Below are 22,989 nucleotides of genomic sequence, written 5' to 3'. Positions count from 1 at the left end.
CTTAAAAAATGAAGAAAATGACTTATCTAATGAAAATAGAGAGAGCAAGCTCCATGAATAGAATGCCATACTAATTGTCTTTATCCCCTCCCAATACAACACATCTCATCCCTGCCCCCACCCCCCAGCGTTTGAATACGGCTTACTTACCAAACACTAACATTCTTAAGAAAAAATCTTATTTTCCTGAAGATCTTTTCCCAGAACGAAAAAACATTTTCTTTCATACTGTAACACCTATGGAATGAACCACACCTTGATAATGAATTTAGACCATGTAAGTAATAGGCTGCCACTTGATCAAGTAGTACACTTTAAGATGACATATATACTATATGGAACTAGCAAGAAGTACTAGGTATAATGCAAGTTGTGGTATGGTGTTACTAAAAAAATACAAAGCACAGAATTTTCCATGATTTGTGATTCTAAAGAAGAAGAAAAAAGCATCAGATCATCGTATTCTTCAAACCATGTGCATGTTTAACATATTAATTAATCAAGAAATGAGATACAAAGGCAAGATTATGAATTAAGTACTAAGAAGCACAGAGGCGAACCCAAAATTTGAAGTCTGTTGGTGCATTAGTGTTGTTAAAGACACGCATAAACCCTGAATAAGCAAGACTCAAAATGTGTTGAGCGCTCGCCTCGTTTAACGTGCAGTTTAAGTTTTAATTTCAAAGACATTTTTTCTTGTCAATGAGGCTTTTTGAAGAGATGAACATTAAATAATTGATATTTCACTTTATAAAAAAAAAAAAATTCTTTATTTATATATTTGTTATTTATGCTTATATTAGTCTTAGACTAGACATATATTTATATTTTTTTTCTCCCTTTATGCTTTTTTTGGGTTAAATTTCACGCTTTATTTATACTTTGTGCTTAAATACAATGGACCTTGAAGTTTTTTTGCACTTTTTGCTTTTGATAATATTGTGGTGCACCAATATTATCTTAACGTAGATGTTAGCAAAACACTCAGTGTCGATTAAGCAATATCATCATATTCGATTGATCGCCAATGACATGAATGATACCGAAAAAATAAATATATAGAACAAATATGAGTTCTAAGCTAATAACTTTACTTTCTCATAATATAAAGACTTTTAACATTTTTGAACCATCAATCGTGATAGTTTAATGGTCAAGGTGGGTTATCATATAAGATGGTCGTGGGTTCAAATCTCCAGTCCAGCGATCCCAGGATCAATTCGTGGTCACGTGGATGAAATCGCTGGCCTTAACCAGCACACTAAGGTGCACTTTCATTCTTCTTTGAATGCACTATTAGCTATATCTCAAATTTTCAAGGTATATACACATATATAAACACAATTTTTTTTACGTTAACGGATGCACGTACATCCTCACCTATACATATGGGTCCTCCTCTGATGAAGTATTAAGAAGAAATAGTATAATACCTTTATAGGGTGTTTGAATGGGCTTTTTTAAAGTGACTTAGGCTGTATTTGTTTTTTTTTAAGATTCAGACGTCTAAATCTTAATGCACATTTGAATGATTAAGATATTGTCTCTAGATCTGAAAACTAAATGATTAAAACCGTTTATTTTTCAATATCTGAATGTGTAAAAAAAAATTATTTGTATATATAATAAAATAAAAATACAATTCAAATAAAAAATTAATTATATATTATAAAAGTATGTAATTTATTACAACAAAATTATTATTTCATTTAGAAAAAAACATATGTGTTTGTTAGTGATAATGAAAATGGTTTATAATGGTGGTTGTAGTGACAATGATTGATGCTAGTGATAAATAATGTTGGTGGTGATAGTTGTAATGGTTGGTATTTCAGTGACTGTTATGATGGTAGCGATTGATGGTAGTGGTGGTGGTGGTTGTGATGTGACGTTGCTTGATGTTAGTAGTTTGAGGTGTTAATTGTGTTGGCTGAAACATGAATGCATGATGTTTGATGATGTGTTGGTGCTAGTTGGAGATGTTCTTTGTTGGGATGGTGGAGATGGTTATTAGTAGAGATAAATTGTAGCGATGGTAGTGGTGGTAGAGGTGGCGTTACTAATGACAATGATGGTGGCGACCGAAGAATGTATGGAGGTTGTAAAGTATTAGTGGTAGTTAGTGGTGATGCTAGTTGTGATAGATGAGTTGGTCAATAGTAGGGATTGGCCAGTAGTGGTTGATGATGGTGGTGATGTCGACAACGGTGGTGGCGGTGAATATAATAGAATAATAAAGGTAGTAAGTGTGGTAATGGTTGACAATAGTGGTCCGTAGCAATATTTGTTGTTGATGGTGGTTGTGATGGTGGAGGTGGTTGGTGGTGGTGGCTGGTGGTTGACAATGATAGCGGTGGCAGAGGTGATTAGTGGTGATGACTGCTGATTATGAATAGAATGGTGAATATTATCAAACACCAGAATATCTCTTCAGACCTATTAAGACTTAATTCTAGATTTAAATTATTAAGACCTATTCAAAGCTAAAATCTTAATAAAAACAAATACACTTAATGATCTAAAGTCTAAACCATTCAGATTCAGACCTCCATTAAGTGTAAACGAATGAGACCTTAAAAGTCAAAAGTTGATAGCAATCTCTTTTTGACATTTAACTCTTTTTTAAACATAAAGTAAATCGCTTAAAAATACTTTTTATCTTTAACAAACATCTTTAAAAATAAAAAAATATTTAAAAATAAGTTAGTTCAAGCGTCCCCATAATTTTCTGTTATTCTTTTAAGAGAAAATTTCGAGTTAATTCCTGAAAATGTCATTGAACTTGTGTAAACATCCCACTAAAGTAACTTTTGTTTCTTTTAGGATAATATTGTCACTGAACTATGCACTTCTTTCCATTATAAGGTAAAACTAAGAAATTGTTAAGGATATATTTGGAAAACCACAAGAAAACTGAAATTAGATGTAATTACATAGTCCAATTCTCAATTAGGTATAAAGAATTAGGTGCAATTACGTGATGTAATTACAAAATTACATTTTATTTCTTTTTTTCTAAATAAAATTTAATATATTTTTCTTTTAATTTTATTTTTTATTTTTACTTTTTTTCATTTTACATCATTTATTTTTCATCTCTTTTCTTCTCATTTTCCAACTTTACTTCTTATGATTTAATATAATTACTCATATATTTTTTTCTTTATTTAGCGCATTATTGAATTTTTATAATTTTTATCCTAGTGTTTGAATTAAAGTAGTATTTTATTATTGAATGAGATTATAGACTTATGTGTTTTTCGTTCTTCTGAATTATATTTATTCGTTGGAATTTTATACAACAGTATAATGTTTTTCTCTTGAATTTTGAATTTATGTTTCTGTTTATTTGTTTTAGTATTATAAATATGCTATTTTATATTGCATGTCACTACAAATTGTCTAATAACATATAATTTCAATTTTTCTATGGCTTTCCAAATATGTCCTTAACTATTTTTAAGTTTCACCTTATTTTGGAAAGATGTAGATAGTTTAATGACAATATTTTCCTAAAAGAAATTAATAAAAGTTACTTTAGTAGGATGTTTGCACAAGTTCAATGGCAATTTGGAAAATTAACTCGACAATTTGAAGTGACATGCAATATAAAATAGCAAGTCTATAGTACTAAAACAAATAAATTGAAACACAAACCAAAACACAAATTGAAAATTCAAGAAAAAAACACAATACTCTTATATAAAATAGATATTAAATTTATACATAAAATATATCATAATGTTCTTTAATTTTATTAGTTTTAGATCTACGTAAAAAGTTATATAGAGTGAGAGTTGTATTTTGAGATAAATAATTATGTTATTTTAATTTATTTAACATATGAAATGTGGGTGAAATTGGCGATTGGCAAATATCCAGTTTTTATATACAACTAACCGAGCTTCAAATTATTCCATGTTTGGTCAATTTTTAATGGAAAAATAATAGCATTAGAATTTTACATAAATATGGGAAAACTTCAATATATGTAATTTGTTAGAGTTTGAAATTTTTATAGGTGAAACTCCACGTACATTTATGTTATAGTAAGTCTAAGGGTTATTTTGATACGTAGGATAAAGATAATACATTTGAAATAAAATTTGAGATTTTTTTTTAATTTAGAGTAAGATGTTTGCTAATTACATAATTATTTTATCTTATAAAAATAGTAGGATTGCAATACGATTTGAAAGATGGATAAATTAGGGGCAAACAAAATCAAATCGAAAATCAAATTAAATCGCAAATTGAGTCAAACAAAAAAAATTCAACTTATGATTTTGTTTAGTTTTAACTAAAAAAAAGTCAAATCAACCCGAGCCAATCTAATATTGCATCATTACAATTTTTAAAAATATACAATACATAAAAATATTTACATTGATGTAATTTGTAAATATTTCTTAAAGTTTTTTATCATTTTTATCTTTCAACGTATCATTTTAGTTTAAGCTTAGAAATTTGAATGGTCTAGTGAATTTTATAGCCCATAGATACTATTAGTAAGTTAAAGGGAGAACACTCACAAAAATACCTGAAGTTTAATCGGATTACCAGTTGAGCATACTGAACTTTGTGAGGGTCCTATTACCCCCCAAATTTTTTTTTTTCGTATTTTAATGACATATATCTGTCACTTGACCCATTGCGTGTTAGTCACGCGCATTGAGCGCGTGAAACTGTTAAAAAACGTTAAAAACTCCTATTTTTTTGCCAAACAACCCCTAAATTTTCTAATTTTGTAAAGTTTTATTTTTTTATGTTTATTTTTTCATTCTTCTCTCGTCTCTTCTATCGTCTTTCTTTATTCTCTCCAACAATGGAGTCTTCAACAATGGTTGCTCCATTGTTTAATTGAAATTGAACACAATTTTATCACACACATACACACCCAAATTGGTCATATTCAATACACCCAATTCAATTACATCAATTTGATTCAATTTCAACACACACACCCCAAATGAGTCATCTTCAATTCCATCAAAATGATAAAATTTAACTCACCATTGCCACCACCAACCAACCACCATTGATCAGCCACCAACTAAGCGGAAAAATCAAAAAAGAAAATCCACCAAAAGAGGGAAAAAAATTATTCGTCGAAACTAGAAACATATTTGAATAATTCTTGAAGAAAGTTTCCAATTTGAAACTTTGAATAATTTCAAATTTAAATTCAACTTTATACTTGAATTCAAATTCAATTTCCAGTTTGCCACAGGTTGTGTTCGATGGTCGAAAATTGAAATTTGAATTTCCAGTTTTTTGGACTTGAAATTTGTAATTGACTCAATGAAACCATTTGGAATTTGATTTGTAGAAGAAATTTGAGTTGTGAAATCTTTAATATGGTTATAATGATGAAAAAATGTTGAAAAGTGATAAAATGCAGAAGACAAAGTGCGTGTACTACATTTCCGACGTTAAAACTGGGTATAACTTTGCGGGGGCAATTAATTTCACTTTAAAAAAGTTCCGGGAGAGTTAATTCCACTTTAAAAAGTATAGGTGTGTAATAAGACCCCCGCAAAGTTCAATATGCTCAATTGGTAATCCGGCCAAAGCTCAAATCAATACTAATGCTAACAAAATATTTAATTAAAATACTAGAAACGCTATTAATATTGAATATTTTTTTTTTTAATTTTACATAAATACATAACCTAAATTTATTTTTCTATTCAATAGTTAGTTATGTAATTAATCTTTACTAGACTTATTTTAGCATGACTTAATATTTTTAAATTGTGATTATTTTACTATAACTTATTAATATGCAATATTTATTTTGTACAATTTTATTATTACTTTTTATTGGATATTTTATAGTCATAATCTATTTTATATTTTATGTTTTTTGGTACAGTAAAATAGTCTCGTAAAATGTCTCGAACACAAGAATTGAGATCATTACTTATCACATGCCACAGGGATACTATCCAATTTGAAAGGTGAATAAATTAGCCTCGTGAGATCCCAACCCAAGAATTGAAATATCCCTATTTATCGTGTCTAGCAAATTACATATTAAAAAGTAAATATATATGCTTGACTTCCAACCCATTTTAATTTTTTTTTTTAATTATAATTTTGTGACACAGCTTATTTGAACTCTAGGACACAGTAAGTCATTAAAATTTCAAAAATTTGAGCCTTTATAACTTTAAATTCCATAAATGTTTCATAGAGTTTGAACTTATACATGATCATTCCTGAACCTGCAAACTCTAAAAACTTTTCAAACTCTTTAACACATTTACTTCTCAAAGTTATGAACTCCATACTCCATTTTTGTTGGATAAATAATTCTTGCATCAACAAACAATTATATTTAAAACAATGGCTAAATTTTAATTTACCGCTCAAAATTTATCATTAACCTAATATTCCTTCGATTTATATTTACTTATCATATTTTATTTTCGAGAGTTAAATTGTGTGAACTTTGCTAAATATTTTAAGCTATATTTTTTCAGAATATTAATATAAAAAAGGTGCAATTTATAGTATTTTCCCTATAATTTTTGAATTTCGAAATTTTAAATACTTAGTTTATCAACTTCAATTTAACTTTGAAATTTATTTCGTCGAAATGTGAAAAGAAAAAATGAAAGGATAGAGTATTTTCCAGATATGTAGAGTGCATGTATTATGAAGATTAGGGGTGTACATAGGTCGGGTTGGTTTGGTTGTCTATTGAAAAAAAAAAAAACCAATTATGTCGGTTTATTAAAACTATAAATAAAATCAAACCAACATAAAATCGATTTTTTCGGTTTAGGTTAATAGACTTATGGAAAGGAATAGTAGCTGCAGATTACTTAAGACATTATACAGAAACAGATACAGAAACAATGTATAAATATTTGAAAACTTTTTTAGGCGAATCTGCAAAGGCTACATGGGAGAGTTTTAAGACAAACTGCCCATATGACTTCCAGGTTCTATTAAGTATGGGACCTAACCCCTATAATTTTACAAATAAAATGCATATGTTATTAACAGGAAAAGATCCAAATAGTGGATTACTAGCTCTACAAAAAGAAGCATTAATAAAACTAGAACAATTAAGTATTTCACATTGGGTATATATAAAGAAATTCTTACAAGACTATTTTTATTATTGTACTGTCAGTGGAAATACTTTTAATGAAGAATTAGGCAAAAAATTATTTAATAAATTACCAGGAGCTTTAGGAAGAGAAATAGAAGATAGATGGTATAAGAGAGATGGGGTAGTTGCTAACCCAAATTTAAAATGGACAATAGGACATAGAACACAACATATAATGGATATATTAACAGAAAAATGTACAAACATACAAATACAAAAACAATTGAAAAGAAATGAAATGAATTTCTGTAAATCTGTTATATACACAACTCAAAATTATGATCAGAAACAACATAAAAGGTATAAGAAAAGAAATAATCAGAAACCATATAATAGAAAACAATACTTCTTAAGAAAGTCAAAGGCTAAAAAACCTTGGTTAAATAGAGATCGACATGTTAGAAAATATAGAAACGACAGAAATTATAAAAATAAACTAGAATGTTATACGTGTGGCAGTATAGACCATCCAGCCAACGTATGTCCCAAGAGAAATAATAGTAGAACTAGAAATTCTCAATTAATAGAAGATTTCCAAGAAACTTTATTAAACGTAGATGAATATATGTCCGATACAGAAAGTATATACTCAATAATAAGTATTGACATAAATGATAAAGATAATCTAAAATCTGACTCTTCTGAATCAGACGAAGATAACCTAGTTAACGAGCTAGGTCAAGAAATGGAAGATTTAGACTTAAGCAACCTAATGATTAATAATTTAATGAATGTTAATCAAGAATGTATACATGAATTTCAAAGAAATAAGGGTTTAGATAGTAACCGATGCCGTATATGTAATTGGTACCCAAGTAAAGACAACAGAGCTAAATGCAAAAAATGTTACCTAGAGGCATGTATAAATTGTATAGAAAACACTTTAAAAATAAAAGTAGAATCAGAAATAAATAATGGACAAAAATATACGAGCAATCAAATTTTAAACCTAAGGGTGTCTACACTAGAGACCCGATTAAATGATCTAGAACAAAGATTAACCATTCTAGAAAAAGGAAAAACAAAAGTCACCATAGAAGAAACGGATACACAAGAAGCGGTACATTTAGAAAAGATAGAAGCAGAACTTATGAATTTAGAAGAAAACAGCACTGGTCTAATATGCAACGAAGATAAAGAATTCTCTACCATAAAAGTATTAGTAAAAATTAAAATAAAAGACGTAGAAATAGAAACTCTAGCATTAATAGATCCTGGATGTACTAGCTGTTTAATCAATAAAGAAATAGTACCAGAACACTTATTAAAAATACTAGATAAACCTATAATGGCCACTCAAATGGATGGGTCGCACAATATTTATAATTATTACATAGACAAAGCACAAATAAGTTTTTTAAATACATGCAATCAATTCTATAACCCAGTGTACAATGTCAATAAAATACTAGCACGAGATTTAAATATAGGATCAGATTTTGTTATTGGATTAAGATTTTGTATACAGAATCAAGGAGGATGTCTCTTGACAAGGGACGGAATAATGCTCTTTAAAAATTTAACTTATACACCAGTGCAAACAGTAACACTGCCTACAGTATTTAGAAAACTAAATACAAATAAAAAGAAATCGCTTCCAGAACCATGTTGCGACGATTGCCAAAATAATCAATGCAGCAACCTGCTAAGAGAAAATCTGGAAGAAGTTAGAACCTATACACTACTTAATGCAGAAGGACAAGAATGTTTAACAGATATTGAAAAAGACTATACCCTAATAAGTATAGAAACTCAGTTTTATAATTTTAGAAAAGGAATAGATAAAATAGGAATAATAAACAGTCCAAAAGACTTGGAAAATATAATCTCTATATTAGATGAAATGGAAATAATAGGAGAAAAACCGTTAGCTCATTGGGAAGCCAATGAGATAATGTGCAAATTAGATATAATTAATTTAGAGTATACAATAAAAACGGCACCTATAGAAGCAAATAATGAAGATACTAAAGAATTTGACATACAGATAAAAGAACTATTACAATTAGGAGTAATAAGAAGATCCACCTCTAAACATAGATCAGCAGCCTTTATGGTGAGAAATCATAGTGAACAAGTAAGAGGAAAAGCTCGTATGGTAATAAATTACAAAAGATTAAATGACAATACTAGAACAGATGCTTACAAACTACCCGACAAAAGTGAGTTAATAAACAGAATTCAAAATAAAAGGGTTTATAGTAAATTTGATTGCAAGTCAGGTTACTGGCAAGTTAAAATGCATCCAGATAGCATAGAATGGACTGCCTTCACATGTCCAAGCGGACATTTCGAATGGTTAGTCATGCCGTTTGGATTAAAAACAGCTCCGCCCATTTTTCAAAGAAAAATGGATAATATATTCGGAGAATACAAATATTTCATCCTAGTATATGTAGATGATATTTTAGTTTTTAGCCAAACCATGCAAGAACATTTAGGACACTTACAAATAATTTTTAGATTATTCATTAAACATGGTATTATAATAAACAAAAAGAAGATGGAGTTATGTAAAACCTATATTAATTTTTTAGGAATTACTTTAGGAAATGGAAAAGTAAAACTACAACCACACATAGCAAAAAAGGTATTAGACATGCCAGATAAATTAGAAACAACAAAGGATTTACAAAAATTTTTAGGATTAGTCAATTATGCACGAAACTTCATTCAAGATCTAGGAAAAATCGCAGGACCATTATATGCAAAGACTGGTAGCAAAGGACAAAAACATTTTAATATAGAGGATATTAAATTAGTCCAAAAGATAAAAGAAAAGGTCAGCAATATCCCGGATTTAAAAATTCCATTTGAATCAGACTACTTAATAATTCAAACAGATGGAAGTGATTTAGGATGGGGAGCTATTTTAAAAGCAAGACCTAATAAATATAGTAACAAAAATGAAGAACAAATTTGTGGCTATCAAAGTGGCGCATACAAAGAAAAAGGCAATATGAGCGCCATAGACTTAGAAGTATTAGCAATTATATATGGCCTTAATGCCTTTAAACTATTTATACTAAATAAAGAAGAAATATTAGTCAGAACAGATTGCGAAGCTATAGTTAAATTCCATCAGAAAATAAATGACAAAACTAGTAGTAGAAGAAGATGGCTAAACTTTACAGATACCATATCAGTTTACAAGAATATAGTATTCGAACATATAAAAGGAAAAGAGAACGCATTAGCTGACCAATTAAGTAGATTACAACTAGGAATAACTAAATAAATGTTTTAATTTTTATTCATTTGTTTTCAGCATGAGACCAACAGGACAAGCTCCTGCAGACAAAGGCAAAGGTGTAGCTTCATCCTCAGAAGCTTACCAACAGACAATGTTAGGTAATTTAAATTTTAGACCATTAGAATCCCTCGAGACAATGGAACGAATTCATTTCGGCCCATTTAATTTAATAGCATACCCTGAGAGCAATATATCATTCAGAATAAGACCAGACTACGTTTTAGACAGACCCCAAAGGTGTTTAATCGATAACCTCTAGATTTCTTATAACAGACAAAATAGAAACCATTTCATGGCATCTATGAATGCTTTATGTCATTACATGGCCGACAAAAATACGCCTCGTTTTAAATACTATGTAGTAATTCATGGAAAAACTAATGGCATTTTTCAAACCTGGTTAGAGGTACTAGATTCTATACAAGGTTTTAAAGCTCCTCTCTTTAAAGGTTTTAATGATTTCACAGAAGCTACTAATCATGCTAGGGGATACTTAGGCCCAAACTATTACATATCTCCTTCTCTGAGACAAAATTCAGATCAGATACCCCAGTACAATTTGCAAAAGGAAACTGGTAAGATTATTTTTTGTAATCACTGTTCTTCCATGACTGAAAATTTCAAAACTCTCAATGCCCAGAAAGAGTCCTTACTCATGGAAAACACCAGACTAATCAAACACATACACATGTTAGAAATAAAACTCAGACAACAGACTCCCGTGAGCAAAACTGATGCACAAACCCAGACCCCAACTCAGAGTTCTCCATCTCCTCAAAAAATGGATGAGAAGGGTGTGCATTTCCCAATAAATGCTCAGAAATCCACTGTACCGGATGTTGGTACAGCTAGTCCGATTCAAACGGTGATCGGTAAAGACGCATCAAATCCGTTAATGGCTGTCACTTTGCCAAAAAGTGAAGATGAAGGTTGCTCTTCATAAAAAATCAAGCTAAAGCCTAAGACATCAAAAAAGACTTTAATATCCAGAAGAAAAAATGAGACAATAGAGACTATAATTAAACAAACACTAGATAGATTTTTTAGAAACCAACCTCAAGACAAATATATAAATGAAGGATCAGACGAACAACCAGACAACACAATGCCAGCAATAAATAATACAGAGAATAATTCTGCCAGAACAGACGAAGAAGACAGCATAGCGCAATTCGAAGATAGCATAGCACAATTCCAGGATGCCCAGGATCCATATGAAGACGACGACTCAGGCATGAGTTTCGACTCCATAGCCCTGCACAACTTGGATACGTAAAGATATTCAACACAGACTCTACAGTTATCCTAGTTTGTATTATTAGATAGTATGGTCAAGTGGGGATGCCCACTTTATGTCTTGTAATAGTCCGTGTCAGTCTGAGTGCTTCCTTTATCACTACTTTCTAAAAAGAAAGAAAAACTGTTGAAGCACGCGTCCACAAAGGTACGAAAGAATATTAATAACGCATGTGACGATGGGGCCCAATGCGTACCCGACTTGCATTATTAAAGTTTTCTTTCTTATCTTTTATCTAAAAGTGTCGGCCAATTATATTTCGGCCACGTAGAAGTTTTTAAAACCACTCCTTTATGTAGTTTTTGCCTATAAAAGGCACCCATTCTTGTAGTAGAAGATCAGAGTGAAATCAACCAACTCCACATCTCCTTGTAATGTTTGGGAGAAAGGTGTTAAACATTACAAGGAGATGTGGAGTTGTGAGTAGGGGTGGGCATGATATGGTACGGTATGGTATTTTAAATTTCGGTACGGTCACTTTGATTTTCGGTATCTAAACGAACAATATATTACCATACCAAATTAGTTTGGTATGGATCGGTATTTTTAAATTCGGTTTCGATATTTTACAGTATGGTAATTCGGTAACCATAGTAATTCGGTAACCATACTTTATTTGATTTCTAATTACATATATTCAAATAAAAAAACTATAACTTTTAATTTTAAAACGTCTCAATTATGTTAGGCTAACAACTATCTTTGTTAATCAATTACACAAAAATAACATTTCAATCACAATTGAATAGTCCGAGATGCAAACTCGGAACAACAGTACCTAAACTTAAGCATAGTACTCCTAAGTAATAAGCTTCCCAAAAAATTTATTTCTGAATAAAAGCTACTTTTGTGTTCAATTGGCTAATAGATGATATAAAAATATATTTAATAATCTTAAATATAATATATATATGAGTTTTATATGTTATTAAAAAACTTTGATGCGGTATACGGTATTTCGATATTTATTGCATAAATATCAAATACCGTATCAAATACCAGAATAATTTAAAATTCCTACCAAATACCATAACATCCATACCGCGGTATAAAATATTTTGATTTCGATCTGATATTCGGTATATACCATACCATGCCCACCCCTACTTGTGAGATTTAGAGGACTCTATTAGAAGATGGACGGATTCAGATCCGGCTCCTCTCCATTTCTCATATCTCCATTTTTCCCAAGTTGTCCCTTAGATTTATGACACTTGTCTTATTTAAATATTAATGGTATAGACTTTTAAGTAATCAAGTGCTTTAATCATGGTTAAAAAGATATATATGCTACCTGTTGTTTAAGTCTCTTTAAGTCTATCCCATTTTAGCTTTTAAAAAAAAAAATCTCACAATTTTTTAGCACCACAATAAATTATTTTCGTTAGTTATACATAGCTTGTTTTTTCTATTCATAACTTTTTTTTTAATTTCTTGGTAGATTAATTTTCTGCCAATTCAAATCAACAATTAAATAAGTTAGTTTACAATGAAAAATAAATTATAAATCATAAGATAAAATTTCCACCATTTAGATATTAAATAAAAAGTATTGAAAATTACTTTACCATAAAGTATTAAATCATAGATGTCACACATCTAAATAGAAACTTAGAAAAAATGGAGATAAGAGAAATAGAGAGGAGTTAAATCCACAGATTCTGGATGTGATTTATACCCCTGGTACAGTCAACTTTTTCTTCTAATTATAAACGAGCTCGCTTTGTACTCCTACGTGTAAACACGAGCCAACTATAGTTTTAAGAGAAATTTACAGTCAGTTATTAGAGAAATGGTTAAGATATATTTTCTTTTAAAAATGTGTGTATATGATTAGAACTTTCTATTATATGATGAGTAAGCATACTTGAAACAAGCTAGGGAGCCTAGTCGACGGGGAGACGTTGGAAGGTCCGAGTCACCTCCGGTGTTAAATGAGAAAGAGCCACTATGGTTCAATCAATGTATTTTAACTTGTACCTTAACACTCTGTTTGGATGATGGTTTGCCATGGTTTCATAATGTATGGTACAGTATGGTATGATATAGTACTGTATAGTACAATACAATACAATGTTTGGATAGACTGTATCGTTCACGACTGTTTAATTTCAGTTTTTTTGTTTGGTTTGATGGTATGGTACTGTATCGTAATAGATAATTTTACTAAAATACCCCTGATTATTATAAATTATAAATTTATAATAATTAGGGATATTTTTTGATTAATTATGAACAGGATTTTCTTTGTGTTGTCACTAACATATAAAAACACATTTAAAGAGCATTTACTTTGGTAGAAAATGTTCGATCAATAACAAAATCAATTTATACTGTCACACAAAAAAGTGCGAAAGAATACTACTAATTGTTTTTGTTGTTAGCAGAAAAATGCTGAATATCTTGTATCATTTCTTCCCCTGCATGCATCATTTCTTCCCCTGCAAGCACACATAAACATCAATCAATTAACATATGTTCAAATTAACATTATTATCATGAGTATTTAATCAAAATTAATTATATCTTACTGGCAAATGAACTTGAAACCATGAATGATAGCCAGCTTTCTTTAGGTTGGCCATTCTCACTTGTCTAAATTCTTCTTTTGTATCCGTTATAAATATTGGTTTAATACCCAAGTCTAACAACGTTTGATACAGACGAAGAACGCCTGGCACTGCTGGTGATTTTTCTTCATTAATCCACCACTCAAACTTCTTACCAATGTTGGCATTTGTTGCCCTGACAACAATTGTGTATTATAATGTACACATTATTAGTCAAGCACTTAGTGTTTTTCGTGTATGTTATTAGTGATTAGAGCACAAATTCTAATTTTAAAATTTGAACTTGGTTTTACGACTTTGCCACTATAATATAGTTAGAGGACAATATAATTTTTCAACTAAGCGGATTTAATTGAAGTACACAAAAAGTTGGATGTACTCGAAAAAAGTGTGTACCCAAAGCCAACCATAGGACGAGCATAATAAGGAACGTTAGAGAGAGTGGTTTCATCAACGTTAAAGACCCAAAGGTCCTTGCCATCTTTTGAAACGTTAAGGGTCTTGGCATACTCGATAGCAGCATCAACCACGGCGTTACAGTCATGTACTCACTCACGGCTAACACAATGTTGAAAACACATTCCTCAAAGAGTGAGATGCACTACAAAGAGGAAACTTTGCAATTCTTTTCTTTTGTCTTTAATGATTAAATACCACAAGAGCAAGCATAAACACTACCAGAATCCTAGATGATGTCTTCTATTATTCTTGGCACTATCAGCTGTCGCTTTGGAAAAAAAATACAAGAATTTTATTTATTTATTACCAAATCAAAATGTTTCCAAGAACCAAAAACAAACCAAACTTAGCTGGTCATCCAGTGGGAGTTCTTGCATTTAACCACTCAGCATTCAGATATTTGGTGTAGTCACCATATGGGAAAAGATAAAGAGAAGCTGAACAAGGCATAGTACCACCAGTGTCAGAACAGAATTTTTTTAAGGGCGTTCAAACTCAAAAAAACTAAGCGCACGAACTAGCCAAAGGGGATTCAACACTAACTATATGCATAAAAAATAATTTAAACCACATATAAATAACATAATTTTTCATCGAAAGGGGTTCGGATGAACCCCCTAATTACAAGGTTGCTCCACCACTGATACCACAATAGCGTAGATCTCCAAGAAGGCGTACAAAAAATATATGGCCATCTGGTGAACTCTTCTTCTCCATCTGTTCTTCTATCAGATAATAAGCTATCTGTACAACATAGAAAGATAAGCAATCACTGTAATATAGATGATTAAACTCAGCAAAAGCCAGGACAAGGCTCCAATGACTTAATATAATTATGAAGGATAAGAAACTTCTCTGATTATATAAAAGAATATCCATACAAAACAACATATATGTTTTGGCACCACTATCATCTTATGGAATACGTAAGGAAGATCGAACATCATAGCAGTTGCACGGACCATCAGATCAGATAATTGTCTGTAGGTCCAAAACTGAGGATCCTGTGGAAAAAAGAATTAAGCCATATGATTCTAGAAGGTACATAAACCACGAGCCCACGACACTGTGCGGAAGAGGGAGTACATAAGCATGGACAGATGCTCTATATACTTATTCTAAGACAAACATGAATTTGAGAAGTGAAAGTTTGCCATCAAGTATAACTGAGAAAAACCTGAAGCCGTTTGGCTAGTATGTTATCTAAATGCAGACCATTTATTTGTGACCAACCAGTATTTTGAAGAGTCATGAGGTCTCGGGTTCAAATCCTAAACAGAAGGAAAAAAATAGTGATTTCTTTCCATCTGACAAGCCTTACAGGCAGAGTTACCTGATAGTTACATTAGCGGAAAGGAGCAAGTATCTAGTAAAATAGTTGAAGTACATGCAAGACATACCAGATTCTATCGTTTTGATGGTGCTTTTGTACAAAAACTACTATGAAATCGGTAGATACAAATGTGCATTTTTTCTAGTGGTTTCAACAGTAAAAACGAGTTGTCATTTGCCAAGTACAGCACAAACAATCCAAAAGTGAGAAAATATTTCTGGTACATAAAAAAGATGGGCATGTAGCAAGAAAATATTATGCTTCAGCAGCAACATAAACTTCTTAAGCCAAATTACAGAAATGGAGAAACAGAATAACAAGTTACTAAGTTCCAAGGACAAAAGTAAAAGCTCTAAAACTTAAAAACATCAACATAAGTAGATAATTACTGCAGTACTAAACAACAACATAGACTTCTGAAGGCAATCATCATAGACTTCTTAACAAGAAGATCCTTGGATCAAGGACAAATGTAAAAGCTCCAAAACCAAAAACATCATATCACATAATTAGATAATAATTGCAGAAGTAATTAGATAGTCACTGCATAATTAGATAATCAGTGTTCAACATGTTCACAACCTGGTCCATTGTTGGCCTCGCATACAGTTGTAAAAAGTTCAAATATTTTTGTGCACAACGTGCCAACAAAAGTTCAAATATTCTTTTTTGTAAATAATATAAATCATAAAGTAAAAAAAAAAATAGAAGCTAAACTTAATTGTCTTTTGGCATCATTTCTCTTAAAAGCCTCTTGCGCTGCTCCTTTGGACATCCTATAAGCATGCGACATGCATTTGCATTTTGGAAAAGAAATATATAGGCCTTTGTATTCACACCAGCTTCCAAATCCATCTCCTCCAGCATATTTCATATCTCATTCTCAAAAATAGGCGGAAGGGGTGAAAGCCTATTAATAGCACCAGCCAAGTTGTCCATCCCACCTCTCAACATGTCAGTCATGCCTTCAAGATGATCATGTTTAGATTTTTTATTTTTGGTAGGCGTCGGTGCTTCTGAATAGACATTCGGTGTAGGTGCATCATTAGTTGTTTGACTTTGATCGCCCTGTTCATGTCCCTCCATATCTTCCAATGAGTTAGTATTTATATAACCCATTTCATCTATTTCATCAATAATAAATGAGTCAGCACTTGAATTTTTTGAATATTTATGAGCATTTCTTTTTAACATATCTGAACCAGTCTCAGCATGTTTTCCAGTGGCTCTGTCCTTTCCATATAGCATCACCAGCTTTTCATAATTTCGAAATGACTTATTTTTCAACTCAGCAACTTGAGGCTTAGCCTATATATTATAAGTGCAAAATATTATAGAAGATAATGATGTTAATAAAAGTAACTTATCTAAAATTATTGAAATATTTCATCATTTCAAACTAACCATGCCATAGTGTGATAGGATTTACCTGAATTAGTTGATCCCATACTTCAGGTTCAGTATCCCACTTATGCGTGATAGGATCCCATGCAAATCCGCTCATTCCCGACTGATGAAATGTGTCATAATACTTGGTGAATTGCCTTTTGTTTAATTTCATCCTATTATGAATTTTTTCCTTGTTAATAACCTTATCGGAAAATTTGGATTGTAGCTCCTTCACAATGTTATCCATAGCGTGCGAAGTAAAAGTTCCTCCAACCCTATGTCTGAGTGCATCCCCATGACAATAGGCATTAACTAATGTGTCATCCATCATCGTTGTCCAAATACATACAAAATTCTCTTATACGTTTAGATCACTTGAGATGAATTCCTTTGCTTTTTTTGCCATATTAACCACTATGGATTGAGATAAATATTCATAAAATTAAAAAAAAAAATGTTTTCTAGCATAAATATTGATAAAAGATATAATATAAAGTAAATCAACTATCATAATGTTTGTAGTAAAAATAATAGCATCACCAAATTACTTATAAATAACATCAAATAAAAAAATGTGCTATAATCACATAAGTTTTTTCGTAGAAAATTAATCTTGATAATTAGTCCACATGGTAGCTGCTATACCATCTCGAATCAACTCCCCCTTCTAAATTCTCCATTACTCTCCCTAGAATTTGAAGGTTCTTTATGCACAGTATTATCATTCATAAGCTCTGCATCAACTTGATCAAGTAACTCATCATTTGGATCTACACCTCTTAAATAGTTGTGCAAGGCACAACAGACAAATATAATCAACTTTTGGGTTTCAATTCCATATGATGATTCGGTTGAGCTAGAAATTATAGGAAATCTCTTTTTAAGAACTCCAAATGCTCGTTTGATAGCATTACGCAAAGAAGCATGTCTTAAATTAAACAATTCACGAGAATTTTGGGGTGGATTTCTTGAATACTCTTTCAAGTGATTGCTCCCCCCGGTAAGGTGTAATAAGCCTGCTTCTCAACATGAGCCCAGCATCAACAACGTAGAATTTTCCTAAACATAAAAAGTAAAAGACTCAAAATTATTTATTTATCATATATATATATATATATATATATAATTATTATACCTTCTGGAATTTTTAGTGGATCTTGGCTATTTAGTGCTTCTTTCATGATTTTTGAATCAGATGCTGTACCTTCCCACCCAACTAACACATATGTAAATTTTAAATCAAATGTACATGCAGCTAGTACATTTTGAGTTGGATAATCTTTTCTCCCACGATATTTTGGTACTTCATATTGTGAAACTTTAACACGTATATGTGTTCCATCAATTGCACCAATACAATCCTGATATTATAATATGAATTAATAATATAAATATTTTTGATATTAGATTAAATTAAATAATGTTAAATTGTGTTTACCTTAAATATGGGTAAAATCTTTGATTGCTGGCGATTTCAAAAGGAACATGGGAGCCATCAGGTTGTTTGATAAATTTGTCATATAACCTCAAGATAGCCCGTAGGACAACATGAAAATGACGACTGACAGACTCTCTAGATCGTCAAAAGATGAAAGATAGCTCACGATTTGTCATATTATGTGCTAACAAGTAAAGTGCTTTCGCAACTTGTTCTTTAACTGTAACTTGAAGTGTTGGTCTAAGGCCTCCATCTCTAACTAAAATCTCACACAGACCAGTAAAATCTAAAGGGGTCATTCTTAATATACTACGGCAAAGCTCAGTCGAAAATAGATGACTGAATAATTCATCTCTAACTTTCTCTCTTTCAATCTGTATATCATGTGTGATCGTACATCGATTATTTTCAAATTCACAGACATAAGTCCAAAACTAAATAACTACTTGAACAACAGCATATGAAGCTAATGAGGTCACTTGTCTCAATATGCTACTACTATCTTGATTATTCTGATCAACCATCTATAATAAAATTAAGGGAAATGCATCAAACCAATTAATTATGTACATACAAAAATATATTTGAATAAAAATTAGCTATGATATTACATATTTATAAACAATATACATGCATGAAAAAACAAATATATGTTGAATGCTAAACTACTGCAAATTGCCTTTGCTTTTATCCATGAAATACCTACAGTATTGCAACATTATTTTTCAGAGAGGTTAGATTTTGTAGATTTTTTGTGTATTTATATTCCTTTATATGGATACACCTACTTGTGTTTACTATTTTGAATAGTTCATTTTTATCACGGGAGTTTGAGGATGAGTCCACAGTTTATAATTTTAGAAGCTTGTTCTTCTCTTGGCTCTTTGTTGACCAATGCTAATCCCTCTTAATTTTATTTGGTGTTAACTATATGATTTTTGTTCTTTTCCAGGTGAATTAATAAAGTTCAAGAGGAAAAAAAAATCCATGCAGGTACTACTTTGGACTGCTAATTTTTAGAAAGTGTTATAACCATTCTATTTTTTTTCATAACCCCTCCCTAGGAGCTCCCACCCTTTTTGCTCTAAGGTGACTCAAACTCATAACCTCAATGCTTGAAGTGACGGGTTTTTACTATCCAACCACTTCTACTTTAACTATTTGATTGGTGTGGGGTTTGTTTATTATATGAATATCTCCCTGCTTGCCTACACTTAGTTTCTGAATATTCAGCTTACCTAGAATATTGTTAATTTCTTTTGTAGATAGAAAAACATCTAGTGTAGGTGGGAAAGGAAGGGGAAGATGATAACCTACATTAGTTTCTAAATAATCTATAACCTTTATTTACATGATATAAGTTAAAGATGCTTACATTAATCACTAGTTGTTGCTAGTCCCGCACAGCCTAATTGTAGAAAGTCTATTGCAAGTCACATTAAAAGCTACGTTATGGGCGGGATTCGAAAAGGACCTAAACAAAGACCCTTATATTAATTTGTGGTAAGCTACTCAGTCCTATACGGAGCAAGTAGAGTCTCGAGAGATCGTAAGACGTACGCGGACCTTACCCCTTACCTTTGTAGGGTAGAGAGGTGGTTTCCAAGACCCTCAACTCAAAAAAGTGTGATCAAAGCAGGATATAAAGGAAATTAATCATGCAGTAAATAGCAAGATAAATAAAGGAATTGAAGTAACAGGTATTAGCAACAATGCGCAGTTATAATCCACCTAACTACGAATAGAATCAAACCTGAGAAAATAATAAGCAGTTAAAGTTTAAAAAGACATACTTGAGAGAATGATCATAGAAGAATAGAAGGTGGAAGATGAAGAACAACTAGAGGAGTACGGAAAAAGCAGAGGAGAGGTAAGCAGAAAAGCGTAAAAATATAAATATATTAGGGTTAATAGTTATATAGGGTGAAGGGTAAAATGGGATTAAAGAATATTATACAAGGACATAATTGAAAAAAAAAGAATAAAACCATGGGATACCACCAAATTGGTGGTTCTGAAAATTGAGAGATTTCATGGTTCGGTAACCATGGAACCATACCATACCATACCATGTCATTTAAAAAACAATCAATACAAACATGGTTTCCTTGCTAACCCTACCATACCATACCGTGGAAAACCACCATCCAAACAAGAGCTAAGGATCCATCCCAAGATTAAGAAACATCAGTGTGAAAAATATTAAAGTTGATTTTTTGGATAGAATAGATTTTCTAGTAAAATTTCTAGACTATCTAGTGTAATTTCTAGAATAATCTTGTTGAAGAAATATCTAGATATTCTAGGTAATTCAAGGTAGAATAATCTAAAAAACAATAGTATAGTTATTTGATATATGTATTTAGAAAAGATCTAGATATTAGATGGTGCTAGATATTTGAGGGAGATTTTTGCGGAAGAACATAGAACGCTCGAGATTTGTAGTATCTAGAATCATCCCTACACAAGTATAAATAGGGGATGACATTAGACATTTGTAACCAACCAAAGAAAAAACTCAAAACAATCCAATTCAAGAGGTCTTCTTCCATAATCAAGTTCTCTTTTCTAGCTTCCTCTTCTTTAGTTGAATCTTTCGATCTTAGTTAACGGTCTTGGGCTAGCAGAAGGTCTCCCCAATTATACCCTTCTTATGCTATTTTCTACATGGTATCAGAGCCATATCTACACGTTGGCTTCTGAATTTTATTCAAGATCGGGTTAGTGATGTATTCAACTAATTCCTCTCTATGGATTTTAGCGGTCGTGGTAATGGACTGGGAATAGAGTTGTTAAACCAGTCCAATTAGAAGGTATGAAAGACATGTATGGAATCATACCTTGTGGGATATTGTCAATGGAAGTAACATAAGTCCTCATGACAACAGACCAAAAAATAATGGTGCATTTAAGAAATGAAAGCAGACTAATGCGAAGGTGGAGTTCATTTTGAAGAGATCCATATCCTCTAGCTTATTCAATCATGTTATAAGGTGCAAATCAGCCCATGAAATATGGAGGACCCTCAATCAATCATTCAACAAGAAAAATGAATCTCGGGTACAGATATTGGAGAATAAATTGGCTAACGCCAACCACGGTAATCTTTCTATTGTCAAGTATTTCTTAAGGATAATTAAGAATTTATGTGCTGAGATCTCTTTATTAAATTCGAATGAGGCGATCTCATAAACACAAATAAAAAAAAACATTATTCGTGGTTTGAAATCAGAATATATTCCCTTTGTGACATCAATTTAGGGATGAGATCAACAACCATCCTTGGAGGAATTTGAGAATTTGTTGTCGTCACAGGAGGTACTAGCCAAACAATTGGCTGGTGAATTTTTCAAATGTTGAGATTATAGAAGTGTTGAGATTGTACAAATTAGCATCAGTTAGCAACATTAGTTAGCATTAGTTAAAACAGTTAGTAGTTAACATTTTTGCCGTTTCATTGTTGTATTGGTTACTGTTGCATTGCCTAACCGATTGGATGAGCTGGTTGAAGTTGGTTGTAATAACTTGCCAGCTCAGCTAGCTAAAAGGGTGACAACTAGGTAGCTTCTAAATGATTCTAGAAGGATTGGTTCTACTCTATAAATAGCTCCTAAGTCACTTATATTAGATATTGAATAACTGTATTTTCCTTCTCCATCAATGAAGATTTTTGATTTCTCTCTTATTCTTTCCTCTTCTCTTTAACTGTAAGGGGTATATGTGAGATGCTAGTGTAGTTTTCGACATCAAAGAAAGGGGAAAAAATGCTCTTGTAGCTGACAAGAGGAATGTTAAAGGAAAAATAAAATATATGCCTCACTCTTAATTCTTAGATAGTTCGAGTTTGCTTGGAAAAAAGGAAAAGTCCTTTAACAATTACAATAGAAAACCTCTCAGATGTTATTAGTGTGGCAAAGAAGGATACATAAAAAGATATTGCTGGGCCACGGAGTGTAACATGGCTCAAACTAAAGTTGTTGAAGAAGAAGACTGGAGACGATGCTTAACAGTTGAGAGACGAGCAATAGATGCCTTGGCTTCCATAAATTTGGAAAGAGATTGGATCAGATCTGATACGACCCATCATGTGGAGCAGGAAGGCACCGATAAAAAGCAAGAGGATACTG

General features: G+C 31.5%; 1 protein-coding gene across 1 annotated transcript; it reads right to left on the bottom strand.

The window, feature by feature from the left end:
- Positions 1–18,078: 18,078 nt before the first annotated feature.
- On the bottom strand, positions 18,079–19,386 carry LOC124898068 (protein ALP1-like). The gene is made up of 3 exons (XM_047411689.1): positions 19,309–19,386; positions 18,560–18,785; positions 18,079–18,440 (listed from the first exon to the last, which is right to left on the bottom strand). Exons 1-3 carry the CDS (start codon positions 19,384–19,386, stop codon positions 18,079–18,081), a joined length of 666 nt encoding a protein of 221 aa, XP_047267645.1.
- Between the last annotated feature and the right edge of the window lie 3,603 nt (positions 19,387–22,989).

The sequence above is a fragment of the Capsicum annuum genome, chromosome 1 (assembly GCF_002878395.1).
Source record: "Capsicum annuum cultivar UCD-10X-F1 chromosome 1, UCD10Xv1.1, whole genome shotgun sequence".
Lineage (NCBI taxonomy): Eukaryota > Viridiplantae > Streptophyta > Magnoliopsida > Solanales > Solanaceae > Capsicum > Capsicum annuum.
The sequence above is the reverse complement of the archived record's forward strand: the minus strand, read 5'-3'. Positions and strand labels throughout refer to the sequence as shown.

What these genes read in the sequence shown, in the direction of transcription:
- LOC124898068 (XM_047411689.1), bottom strand. Translation starts at nt 19,386, where the DNA reads ATGGTTGATCAGAATAATCAAGATAGTAGTAGCATATTGAGACAAGTG. An exon ending in CTTCATATGCTGTTGTTCAA is followed by an intron (nt 18,786 to 19,308) that starts GTAGTTATTTAG and finishes TTATAATATCAG; the next exon opens with GATTGTATTGGTGCAATTGA. An exon ending in TCCACTAAAAATTCCAGAAG is followed by an intron (nt 18,441 to 18,559) that starts GTATAATAATTA and finishes GTTGAGAAGCAG; the next exon opens with GCTTATTACACCTTACCGGG.